This window comes from Macrosteles quadrilineatus, unplaced genomic scaffold (assembly GCF_028750875.1).
Source record: "Macrosteles quadrilineatus isolate MER2022 unplaced genomic scaffold, UCM_ALF_1.0 Scaffold_7__1_contigs__length_78375512, whole genome shotgun sequence".
NCBI classification, from domain to species: domain Eukaryota; kingdom Metazoa; phylum Arthropoda; class Insecta; order Hemiptera; family Cicadellidae; genus Macrosteles; species Macrosteles quadrilineatus.
The window spans coordinates 77,969,091-77,983,080 of NW_026542600.1; the positions used below are offsets into that span (position 1 = coordinate 77,969,091).

Sequence of the window (13,990 nt, forward strand, 5' to 3'; positions counted from 1 at the left end):
TTGTGTTTTGTTACACAAGTATACATAAAAGAAACACAGTGGAACACATCATACTGTCAAAATAATTTTTTTTATCCTTTTTAACTATGCGGATATATCCGCTACCCATCCTCGGATGAGTAGAAATGCAGCGGATATATCCGCCACCCGTCTTTGAAGGTATGACCATGACAACTTTAGGCAATAAATAAAGAACAATATGTAAACAATAAATAGAGACAACGTAATGTTGAGCGCGAAACGTCGAGGGGGGGCGTAGGAGTGGTGGTAGGTGCGCGGGTTGGGGTGAGGCGCACGAGAGGGGTTAGCGCAGTAGAGAGGGGGGAGTGCAAGGGAGAGCGCAGTCATGGAAAGAGCAGGATATTGGCGCCTTGGTTCCGCGAAACATCTCGTTACTGCTCAAGCACCTGCCGTGTGTCTGAAAAGAAGGCGGATATAACCGCTTCCCGTTCGGAGCATCAAAAACCATATGCGGATATATCCGTCACCTGTCCTTTATCACCAAAGACTTATGCGGATATATCCGTCACCCGTCCGGGAAGGGTTAAAGTGTTTTTCTACAGTTATTGGTTGAGAGAAAATTCTAAATAATTGTAAATTTAAATTTTCTCGATATTCTTATGGCGAATAAGTTTGCTTGTTTATGGATACATTTTGATCAAACTTGGCAAATTTATAAGCATTATACCAAGCTATTAATCTATATATATAAAATCCAATGTATGTTTGTATATTTGTATGTTTGTATATTTGTATGTTTGTCCTTTATGGACTCCAAAACCGCTCGACAGATTGTAATGAAACTTTCAGGCATTATTAAGTATTATTCAAGGATGGTTTGTGTGAAGTTTGGTGCAGATCCGTCAAAAGGGCTCCGCCCCAGTGGCTCTGGAGTTTCCCATGTTAACCTTATGAGTACTCATATTTAAATGGAATTAAAGAATCTTAACAGCTGGTTCAACTAAACAATTTGATTCTGTGATGTTCAATAGCATTAAAAAGTTAATAAGTTTACCAACAGGGTGCAGCACGATTATTTTTTTTATTTATGACAACAGCTAATTTGCAACCAAAAGGTGAGTGAGCGTAGCGAACGAACTTCAACCTGGAGGCGAGTTAGCGTAGCGAACGAGCTAACCTGAAGGCAAGTGAGCGCAGCGAACGAGCTCCAACCTAAAGGTGAGTGAGCGTAGCGAACGAACTTCAACCAGGACGTGATTGAGCCATGCGAACGAGCTCATCTTGAAAATGAACGAGTATGTGACATAAAACCACAATAGGACAGGACGACGTCTGTCGGGCCAGCTAGTATTTTATAAAAAACACACTTTATTACCCTCCCAGTAGCAGCAAACTCAGTGGTGGATCCAGAGGGGGGGCGAGGGGGGCGACCGCCCCCCCCTCGGGCATAAAAATACATATATTTTTTACTGCATGTAATACAGTAGTGCATACAAATTGCGTAAAATAATTTGTCACACTAACTTTGGACAAAGAAATGGTAAAAAACTGCGATTTAGGAGACTTAGTTTACACACATTTTTCGGAGGGGTACCCCCGAACCCCCCCAGGCTCCCTGGTTCGCCCCCCCCCCCTTGTAACTGCTCTAGATCCGCCACTGAGCAAACTTAGGTACTCGTTAAACATATTGTTGTTGAAATGGACTTATTTGAAAATCAAATCAGGCATTTTAGTTGTTTATATACTTATATGTATTCAAAAGTATGTATTTGTTTCCTGTATATTATTTGAAAATAACATTATTTCATTCATTCATTTGTTATTTAAGAGATTATTGTGAACATTTTTCATGATGATGAGTAAAAAACAATGAAGTTGAATTGTGAAGGCAAATATCAAAAACAATCTATTAAATAGGTAGTATAATCTCTTCATCACAAAGAAGAAACTAAACATCTATGTATTATTAGGTTTGATAAAATATTGTTGTTGTGGTCAACATGTAACGTATCAGTCAAACATTTTATTTCATGACAAATAAAAACCATGTGAAATGTATTAAAATATAAGTTAAATATTAGTTGAATAAAACCAATAAAAATAATAATTTTAAATCCCCAATTTTAAATTATCATTTTTTTCTCCGTAACAATTGGGTGTAGGCCTACGCAAAGTTTCAAAATACCTACTAATTCTTTTTCTTTTAGCTAGCTACAAAGTAGTTTAGTAAGAAATTGCATAATCTTATGTTTTGGGGGTCATGATTGAGAAATCCCTTTTTTTACCGTATAAAACACCCTTCCCATAGTCTGATCATGCTTTTTGTGAACTCATTAAAATGAATGTAGTTTTACACATTTGCACCAAATTTTATCACAATCAGATGATTTTTACTTAAATTATCATGCTAACAGACATAATTTAGGATATTTACATATGAATTTAAATAGAAGGTTCTATGGGGACCTCAAAATAAAAAAGTCAATCAGTCCCATTTCTAGGTCTTGCCGTGAGACCTTTGGTAATAACTTATTCCCTATATCCTATGGAAAATTCCCTAAAGACAACTTAATAATTATGTCCATAAGAACGTTAATTAGAGTAAAATTGATCCGATTTTGATGACATTTGGTACAAACATGTAAACCTATGTTTATTAGAACGAGTACTCGAACCAGCATAATCAGATTATGGTAAAAATAAATAAGATTATAATAAGATTATGCATAATAAGATTATGGTAATTATGGGGCAAAAATTGGGTTTTCCATTTTTGACCCCCAAAACACAACTTTTTGAAATTTTTTTTCAAACGTTTTTGTAGAGCTTAAACAAACCAATAATTTAGTACTGTATATTGAAGTGTTGTTGTTTGCTTAAGGGCTACGGAGGAAATTCCACAAAAGTTTAAATAAATAATGCCCATGTTATTCTTATGAAGAATAAGTGAACTGGTTTTAGTTTGCTTATGGATACATTTTAATTGAATTTTTCAATTTGTTTATTTCATGCTAAGCTATATAAACCTGTCGATAAAAACACACTCCTTATTACTTTCCCTGTAGCAGCAAACCTAAGCACTCATTAAAGTTAATGTTATTTTAATAGGAAATAAATATGATACTTTTGGAGATATTTTAGTGGAAATCCAACTGAGCTTATCCTAAAAGTATAGCGTAAATTAATATTGTTTTATCTACTTTTTAAATATTGTAGCCTGTTTAAACAAAACAAAACATTTCAACATGAATAATTATTATGTGTTATGAACATGACAGTCGTATTTCCATCTCCGATATGAACTCAAAGTCCATAGATACCACAACATTAAAATACCAGTTGAGTGAGAATTAAGTCGTACTAATAATAAGTACAATGGTACTAATTAAAGTTTATTAAAAATAAATCAACCAGTGAGATAAACTCGGTAAATAACTAAACTGTTGTGAATTGTTCCTCCTATATTTATATTATCTCCATTATTATCCATCCATTAAAAAACAAACTATTGCTTTATGGAAAACCATATTGCATAAAATAATTAATAATATGTAGATGATATTAAAAATAAGTAAAATGTTGATGATCAAATCTATCACCCTTGAATAACATCTCAAGCACTTGATTTTTCTTAAATAAAATACTTTATTGCATCATACAAAATTTGGGCAAAATTTTATTGATTGGTCCCCCCACGGCAATAGGACGAAAACTAAAATGTTTTTATTATTTGTATTGATACTGTGTTATCTGTACTGATTATCCCTTTACACAGTACATGGAGAAAATATTTTCCTCGTCAAAATTTACGAGTTTGCGTTTTGGGTGGAAATATTCTTTTTTAATCCGTTAAACCAACCAAGATAGTTTTTGAAGTGATTTCTATGTATGTGTGTGTGTGATTGTGTGTGTTAGACTACACCTGTTGTGAAACTTTGATTACATTTGGTATGTGGGTACTAATCCATAGTATCTCCGGTAATGAATTTTTATTTTTTGAAATTTAGATTTTTGTATGTAGTGATTTTTCTATACAATAACCAAAAATAATATTTTCACCCAAATGATTTTGATTCCAATGTAGTATGTTATAGTCCTCTTAACCCTGAACAAAATGATCCCACTCCTCAATCCTGTAACAGGAATGGTTACAAATTAATTGCAATTTGTGTGAATTTTACCATCAAACCCAATTGTCAACCTCTCCGGTTAACCAACATAATGATTTCAATTTTTTTTCTAATAAAGTAGTAGAATGATCAATTTTAATTTCAAGCAAATGGTAGAAAGTCTGTTGATCCTGTTTATTTATAATTTCTTAAGCTTTTTGAAAAAAAGTAAAAGAAAGATAGTGAATATCATCAACTCCTATTTTCTATTGCCCATTACAGCTAACTGTAATGCCATAGTTTAAACCTAACTTATCTATTAAGAGTTTTAGACTTAATAGCATCCAGTAAGTTGACAACTCATTTTATCTGATATGTTGCCTTTCCAAGGGGTCTTCAAATTACTTCTTTCCTCTAAAAAACCTTATTAAAACCCAATATTACATTCATATTTAAAACAAAAGGTTTTTCATGTAAGTATTTATTGTAATAAGAGTAAATTGCATACAGTTCCTTTGTTATGTGGGTTGAATAAAAATCATCGATACTGCAATAATAAATGTTAAAACATATTTTCAATACTCTTTCTTTAACATCTTAAAGAGAACCTCAAGCAAAACCTGTAGGACTTTAAACATCATGATATTTTTTAATTTCCTTCAGTTCAAATTGAGTTTGTGCAATAAATCGAGATAGATAAATTGAACTGTCATATTCAATTATCATTTACTGACACGGTTTGTTATGTTTATGCACGGTTATTGAACAAGGACTATGGAACCAGTGATGTGGCCATTGTTTGTATTGACCAGAAGGCCTACTGTTCATTCATCAATTGTACCGATTGTGTCAATTACACTTCCCCACCACTGCTGCTTCTGTTACTTGTGTAGTAATCTTGACAATCAATTGTCGTTGAGTTAATTTAGTACCACTAGTGTCTAGTGGTGTGCCTCTCAGTGTTGTTGGGAGCTTTTCCCTCATCCCTGCCACGCCAAATCTTTACTGAAACAACCTATACCGGCTCACTTTACTTGATAAGATAATTTCTACACTCCATCCAAAGGTTGTTTTATAAGGGGAAATTTATTAGAGGTTGCCATAATCTTTGTAAGGAAAACACTTGTCCAATTATATCAATCCCTTGTCAGATTTAAATCCATGAGGGTAGTGCAATATTTGTAAATTACATGTACTGAGTGTAAATTAGTTAGAAATTGACGATAATGTTGGTACATACCTATTAAAACATATTATTCTGATTAATAAGGATAAATTTAAGATAATTTAAGCTTATAAATGTAAATTTAATTTAATTGTTTCTGAATTGTGTTTTACAATTTAATATAAAGGTTTTTTTTAGTATTACAATTAAATTAATTAGTCATATTATGTTTTTTTTACCACTTTAAGTGTAAAAAACTTGATTTCTATTATTATATTTGATTAAATTGCAACCCCTACATGTATTTAGTTTACTTTGGAAAGTATGATGATCAAGGTTATGACCACAGTATTTATTGTATTTTACAAAATCCGTGAATAGTATTTGGACTGGGCACGGAGATATTTGTTTATCTGAGTCAAGCTAGACTTCATTGAAAGACACAATTAGCGCTTTGTCAACAGAATGATAGGAATGACACAGATGCCATCTAGTCGCTCACTGATTACTTGAGTCAAATTAGCCTTTGTGACCGACCTCAAATCTTGCTACACTACAATTCCTTGTTATTGATAATTTGTATGTACCCAATGAATTTATATGGGACAAAAAAATACACTCGGTTGGCAATAAAATTATATCTAGTAAGAATAATAGCAATCTAGTCTATGAATACTTGATCTTGCTAATATTTATACTGTAACTGATCTTTGAATTAGACATAATCTGTCATTCTATTTTCAAATCATAAATACACATTGTTTAGTTCAAATTAAAGGAACCTTTTAAAAAGCCAATCACATTTTGAATATCATGACATATACTCATTTTTTTGTTTTTGATTTAAACTCACATTTTATTAAAAGTATTGGATTTGTTTGTTAATATAATTTTAGTATTTAAAAAAATCCCTTAGCATATTCCTTTGTAACGGGTGAGCCAAAAAACATGACAGTTTTCAAGATGAAATTATTCCAGAACAAAATATAGTTTATAACTGCAAATACAACTAACATATTTACATGATTTTTTAATGTTATTTATAGTGGATGATTTGATTTGATTTGAATATTAGAGAGCGCTTATGCACCCCCTTTTGCTTGGTGCCCTACGCGACCGCGTACTTTGCTTACCCCTTTAACCACTTTCATGTTCTCTGTATCAGGTCACTCTGTTCTTTACTGATCTGTCAGACAAAGTCCAGATGCCTAAGAAGGAACTAATGCCTAGGTATGCAATTGCAAGGTTAGAAATGCTCTTGAGTGTATTTTGATAAACTAATGGCTGATACTTTTGCAGTATGGGGTCTTGGACTGATGTTTGTAACTGCTATCAGCTTATGTTCTCTACTCGGAGTCAGTGTTCTGCCACTCATGCAGAAGGCTTTCTACAAGCAGATGTTAACAGCTCTCATAGGTCTGGCTGTAGGCTCCCTCACCTCCAGTTCGCTGTTCCACCTTATCCCACAGGTACACTAAAACTGTTTAACCTCACCCCATGTAACCAAAACCCAGATTAGCTGAAACTATGGTAAAAAATTCCAGTAAATTGGAAAATTATCTAGGCAACAGGAATCGTCCGTCGCACAGATAGTTGGCTCGACTTGCTTTGGAATGTAATGGATAAGTTAACGACAACGAGCTATAAAAGCAGGAGGTTCTGTATGACTGTATACTGATGATACCAATATTATAGTTACAGTGGAATCCCAGGAAAAAATTGAGCTTAAAACGTTTTAAAATCTTTTGTCACTTGGTAAATTTTCAAGCAGTAAAAATCTGTTAATTAATTCCAATAAATATTTTTTTTATCATTCAATACAAAACAGACTAAATTAAAATTACAACCACACATTCGTCTAGATGGTTTAAAAATTATTTATGTAAACCACACGAAATTCCTTGGATTAATATTTGACAAGAATTTGAGTTAAAATGAGCATGTAGCATGTAGCATGGTGGTCAATCAAATGTCAATTGGCCTATACACTTTGAAACAAATGTATTATGGTGTTGAAGATGGGAAAATCGTAGCTAAACAAGTTTTTACTGCAAACAAATATTATTTTTATTTTACAAAAGTATAATACTTGTAAAAAACTATGGAAGCAGTAAATATTTAATGAATTAATACATTTCCCGGTTAGTAGAAAATACTTAAGAAAAAGTAAAAGAAATTAAAAACTTTCTTTGGTAATGTGTGTTTCTTTAAAAATCCTCGTCCAGTGGTTAGTTTAGTCCTTTTAAACACACTTCACAAATATTTTACATTTTGCCCCTAGCACATTAGTTTTTTTTAAGGTTTTACACTAAATTTGGTCTTGGTGTCTTTTGTACCAAGGCAGATGGTGCACTGCGCCTTTTTACGAGAAGGCTAGATCAATGGACTCTATGGTTGGACATTTCCATCTAATTGGTTTACAGATAGGCCTACTAAGTTTTTTGGCAAACTTTCAATACCATCAAAACTATAAATAATAAAGTTATAAAGTTATTTATACTAATTATGATGATAAAACTGAGACACTACTACACGCACAGGGGTACACTAGACCCCCCAATGAACACGCTACTGGTAACAAAAACATGCGCGTGGGGGTATGCTAGACCCAGGGTGGTGATAAGAGGTCAATGACTCGGTCTAGACTAACAACCCTGCAGCCAGATGATAGCATTTTATGCTTGTTTAGGCAGCTACTGTTATGCTCACCAGGGTTGCCACCATACTAGTAAAATTATGACAAAATTACCATACGTAGGGGTATGTATACCCCCGCACGCGCCTTTAAGGGTGAAAACATCCAATGAAAATTTGGCCAAATTGTAATACTGATAGGTGAACTCGACATGTATCCATCATTTAAGTCATTACTCATGATCTTGGTCGCCAGAAAAAAATCATATCATTGTCAGTGAACCAGGTAATTAACCTTTTTACTAGTGTAAAAAGACCCAGAGGCAAGAATCTCAGATTAATTTTCGTTTAGTAATTGATTAGTTGTGCTCTGTCCGGTAAAAGATTGTTTGATTAATTGTTGATTGTCTACTTTGTTCAATTGCAGGCTTTGAACCTGATGGATGGGGACGTGGGGCACAGTTATTTGAGGATATCTCTCATGATGTGGTCTGGAATTTGGGTCTTCTTCATGATTGAACGAATCATGAAAGTCATCAATGATGAGCGAGCTGTAAGTTGACTGTTTTGTTATCATTATGTTATCATATCTTTTACAAGGGGTTGTTTTTTAAGGTTCCTACATATAGTTATGTACTTACGACTTTGCTAAGTATAGTAACAACTTATTGGTAGCACCACCTGCTTGGGAAGTTATATCACATGAATTTTCTCCTACATCAACTAAATCTGAGGTTTTGGATGCTGATAATCTAAATAACTATTTTATTGAATGTGTTAATGAGCTAGAAAACAAAATTCCTCTCACCAACACACCTGCGCATGAGTTGTTGGGGACTCCCCCTATAGGACAATTACATTTCCAATGGAGGGAGGTATCATGGCAAGAGGTTTACAATGTTGTAGCTAACTTTTCCAATTCAAAAACTATGGATCATTACTGGTTTTCAAATTACAGCATCAAACAAATAATTCATTTCATAAGTGAACCTCTGGCTTTTTGTATTAATCAATGTCTGAAAATTGGTTATTTCTCTGACCTTCTCAAAATTTCTAAAATTACTCCAGTATATAAAAAAGGCGATAAAAATCTTCCTAGTAATTATCGTCCTATTTCAATAGTGCCAATCTTTTCCAAAATTTTTGAATGTCTCATGCATAAACAAATTAATGAATATTTTGAAAACAACAATTTATTGACAAATTCACAGTTTGGATTCCGTGAGGGTAAATCAACAACTGCAGCTGTCTTAGAAGTAGTTAATAAATCTTTAAATGCATTTGAAAATAAAGAAACTGTTTCATTAACTTTATTTGATCTTACAAAAGCATTTGACTCTGTACCTTTTAATATTTTATTCAAAAAACTTGAATTTTACGGTATTACAGGTGAAACTTTAAACATTTTAAGATCCTATTTAACCAATAGAAAACAGTATGTATCTGTTGGAGGCAGTCATTCTGACTTAAGATTGGTTGAAGTAGGTGTTCCACAGGGCTCAGTTTTGGGACCCTTCTTGTTTTTAATCTCTATAAACGACCTGCCGAAGAATGTTGATGTAGACACTGTTGTGTATGCTGATGACACAACTTTCATTGCAACACATAGAGATATCCATGAGCTTGATTTAATTACTAATGAATCAATAACGTCAGCACTAATTTGGTTTTCCTCAAATAAATTGATGTGTAATCAAGAAAAAACACAGAGAATTCTTTTGAGTCTATCCCCACTTGATAATGAATTAAAATCAGTAAAATTGTTAGGATTCCAAATTGATTCAAAATTAAATTGGCAAGAACACATAGAAATCACATGTAAAAAAATTTCCAGAGTAAATTATCTAATTTGGAAACTCAGAGATTTTGTTAGTAATGAATACCTTCGGACTACTTATTTTGGTTTTTTTCAATCGCATATTTCTTACGGGATTATACTTTGGGGACACTCCCCCCACACCCATGAAATTCTTTTATTGCAAAAAAAAGTTATACGAACAATCTGTGGGGTTGGCCCTGTGGATAGCTGTAGACTTCTTTTTAGAAACCTTACAATTTTGACTGTAGTAAATTTGTATATTTTTCACATACTCCTCTACACTAAAGCTAATCTACATCAATTCACTTGTAGAGATAGTATACACTCTTACAATACAAGAGGCAAATCCAATCTAGAAATCCCTGCCCATAGATTGGCCAAAACACATAACTGCCATAAAATAAATTGTATACGGTTTTTTAATAAATTAGGTCTGGCAGCCAAACTGGTTCCTTTTAATAGGTTTAAGTCAAAAATGTTTGAGTGGCTCATCAAAAATCCATTTTATTGTATAACAGAATATTTACTTTCTAATGTTGATATTGATTTTTAATATAGAACCCACTACTGTATTTTTTATAGTTTTTATAGTTTTAGTTTTGACTATGTCTATTCCTTGTAAAAGGTCAATGACAATAAAGTTCTTGATTCTTGATAAAGTTCTTGATTCTTGATTCTTGATTCACCTTATGCTCAGTTTCACTGTACATGTACTTACGATAAGTTATGTACGACTCAATAAAAGAATACATAGAGGAGCACACATACACAAAACATAAAACATAAACACACGAAACCTGAACATAGAAAACCCTGAAAAAGGAAGAAAGTTGACGACTCCCCGATCAAACGATTGTGGCGAGGACACCGGAAGGAAGTAAGAAGTAAGTAAGTTACGTAGTCCGTTTGTGCGTCGCAATGAGGCGGCTTGCTGCTTACTGGCATCATTTGTGAACAGAATCATGCCACTTGTAACTCTGTAGCTGATGTACATACGCTTTGCCGTGTGTCTATAAAATTTAAAAAATCTATTGAATCTTCTGCTGCATGCGAGATAAGGTCATTGATAATTTTTTTTTAATACAAGAAACATATCCGATGCCGACATTTATCACCACATGATTCAACTTTATGACACTAGTGCAATGAGTAAGGGTAAGTGCGAAAATGGATGAGGTTGAAAATGGCCAAAAAAAGTCTATTTTGGAGGAAATATTTTTGGTAGTATTGACTATTGAGACTTTTCAGAGAAGACCAAAAAGAAATAGGATAGCGAGTGTTTTGAATTTATTGATGTGTTGCGTTGCGAGGAATAAATGTATGAAATTTGAGTTAAATTGTTACTGGAGACAAAATATAGTTATCTCATATCAAATCAAAATCCTTTATTTCGTATAAAAATAAAATAGACAATATTTACAAAATGTAATATATGCAATAAAAATAGGTTTTAAAATTTATAACTAAAAATAAATGAAATTAATCCCACATGGGATAACCCGTGCGTGGGAGTGAGTCGTATGATGTTTGATTAGAAAAAATTGAGAAGGTTTGATAACAAAAAAAAAAACAATCAGGTACTTCTAATAATTACAGAGCGGGCTAGACTCCAAAGCGCCAGCGGAGTCATGACATCACACCTGAATCTAAGAAAAAGTTCATGGAATAATGGCATTCAACCTCCTCCTCAATTTCCAAGCCAAAGCCTCTCCAAGGACGACCAGAGCGTTCTTCATCATAGATATTTGCACATATAAATAGATTGATATTGTATTCTTTAATCTGACAGAATCATGATCCCTTATGTGCCAGATTGATCATAAAATAAGTACAAACTTTCAAAAATTATATTTAACAATATTTCACCTCATAAATAAAATTGAAATAAAGTAAAGTGTAACCCTCCATGAACTAAAATGTTGTCTTTTTTGCTCTTCTCAAAATCCTCCTACAAGGTTTTCTTGTTTGTGAATTTCACATTTTTTTAGAGTGAAACTGAGCAAAAGGTGGTGCTACCAATAAGTTGTTACTATACTTAGCAAAGTTGTATGAATAATTATTTGTTGTTAAACTCCTGTTGTGTATTACCGATTTATATTTGTCGCAGAGACGCAGCAAGAAGGAGCCCGGTAGCACTGCTTTACGTAGCCCTGATCTCCCATCAGACAATCCCATCTACGAGTGCCAAGAGCAAGCCATCAAAGCTTCATTTGGTCATCAACAGGTTAGGACCAACTTAATAAATCTTGTTTCCCTAATGTTTCCCTAACCTAACCTAACCTAATGTTCAATACCTTGCCTCCACCTTGTATATAATTTAAATAACTTAAATACTATTGTTACGTTTAATTTATATTCTAAATGGGTTTTTATTACCTGTCAGGCTGTCTTGCATGTTAGGTAATCAAAACCCATTATTACAAATTCGGGGCTATCACAATGAATTGTAATAATTTATAAATTTATATTCTTAGTAATGACCATACTAACCTCAGAGAATGTTTCTTTTCAATACAACAAAACAAACAGCATTTATCTTAAACTCTACGTCATAACATTGAATTGCATTTTGAAAATAAGACTTGTCACAAGTCAACTTCGGACAGTAGAACTCTTAGCTGAATCGTTGATTATCCTCGATAACCTCAACTCGAATTATTTTCAATTTTCTGAATGTGATTCGGTCTCAATTAACTTTGATAGTTGGAGCTCTACTGAAGGCTATATGGCATTATTACACATTCATTATACACAAAAGCTTAGCCTAAAAAAGGATGAGGATTGAAAGCTCAGCTCAATAAAAAATCTCAGGCTTGCATACCTCTACTACTCAAAATTAAGTTTTCCTTCATTTTAGGAGCATTATACCATTGTACTTATTTACTTTTTTGATTTATTACATTTTTAGCATTTATTGTATTAATATTTCTTTTCGACCTTTTAGTGCCATAACAGCTAAAGACTTTTTAAGAAGATTGCAAATGTAAGAAATGTTAGAGTGAGTTTTTAAGGGTGGTTCTTTATTAATTGTTTGGTGGTGGTGGTGATATACTTGTGGTGGATAAATGGGAAGGGAGCTGGTCTAGCGGTGGAGCACAGGACTTTGGTCCCCAGGGTCTTGGGTTCAAATTCTGCCAATCACCAATGGATTTTACTCGTGTGATAATGCCGTAACCTCTCGGCCTAGCCTGAAGTAATGTGAAAAGAAAAACAATTTGGGCTAGAGCCTAGTTAAAACAAATGGTGGTGGAATAAACATTCCTGCTTTAACACGTTCGCGGCGGCATGGGAGCGATCGCTCCCATACTGCAATGCAGTACGAAATGATTTATTTTTAAGCCAGGATTAGAGCTAGAACCTTGAGACCTCGCACAGCACTGCTTGATAGTATACTGTATTTTGTTGTGGTGTAGGTTGGTAGTAAATTTCCTTGTAAAATCCCCGTCTGGCAATCTCAAAATTCTACTTTTGTCCCGTCTTTTTCCCTCCATTTGGCAATACAATTCCAATGGGACCGGCTACGTTACAAGCATTGCTGCTATCTGTTGGTGTTTAGCAAACTACGTCGACTCTCGTTGTAAAGTAGGACATCCTCGCACGTTATTTGCTATTTGTCAGACCGAAATTGGAAAGCCAATCACGCGCGGCAATCAGATTTGTTCGATGCTGAGGGCTGACTTTTGATTATAAAACCCAAGGTTATTTTTTAATACAGTAGACTTCCTCTTATTTGGACTCCTCAGGACCGAGGCCAGTCCGGATAACGGTTTTAAACCGACGTCCCCAAAAACTCGTTAATACGGACCGTTTAAATGCTTACTGTGTACAGTATTTGACTTAAATTTAGAAGAGCGTATTTAGACACGTGATCACTGGTCTCAAATCTTTCCCACGAGAAAAGACGTTTTAGTACCGCCCACTTCCTGCCGATCTAGTCCGGTTAAACCGATGTGCTGATAAAAATTGTCCGGTTGAGAGTTGTCATTTCTACCGAGTGTAGTCTGGTTAAACCGATGTCCGGTTAAAAGGTGTCTGTATAAGAGGGAGTCTACTGTAGTTTTTTCCTCAAACATATTTTTAGCTTTAAGGTGATGTTAGTGGTGTTTAGCCACATAAGATTAATTTTGATCAAGGAAGAAAATATCAAAGTACAATATCAATGAATGGCACTCGGTTTTAATGAGTAATGGCATTGGTTTTGTTCCTTATATTCTTTCGTTGAGATGGCAGTGTTGTCATTGGTCCATCCATTGTCCTACTTTTTCTATAAACTGAAGTCAATATTTTTAGATGCCAGCGTTG

At 33.9% G+C, this 13,990-nt stretch overlaps 1 protein-coding gene across 1 annotated transcript in view; it reads left to right on the forward strand.

Annotated features, from left to right (window-relative positions):
• The window catches only part of LOC128998008 (metal cation symporter ZIP14-like), a 46,804-nt gene that overhangs the window by 5,947 nt on the left and 26,867 nt on the right, over nt 1-13,990 (forward strand). The window contains exons 3-5 of the mRNA XM_054423930.1: nt 6,535-6,704; nt 8,297-8,422; nt 11,796-11,912. Coding sequence (XP_054279905.1) covers nt 6,535-6,704; nt 8,297-8,422; nt 11,796-11,912 — 413 coding nt within the window. The remainder of the gene's footprint in view (nt 1-6,534; nt 6,705-8,296; nt 8,423-11,795; nt 11,913-13,990) is intronic.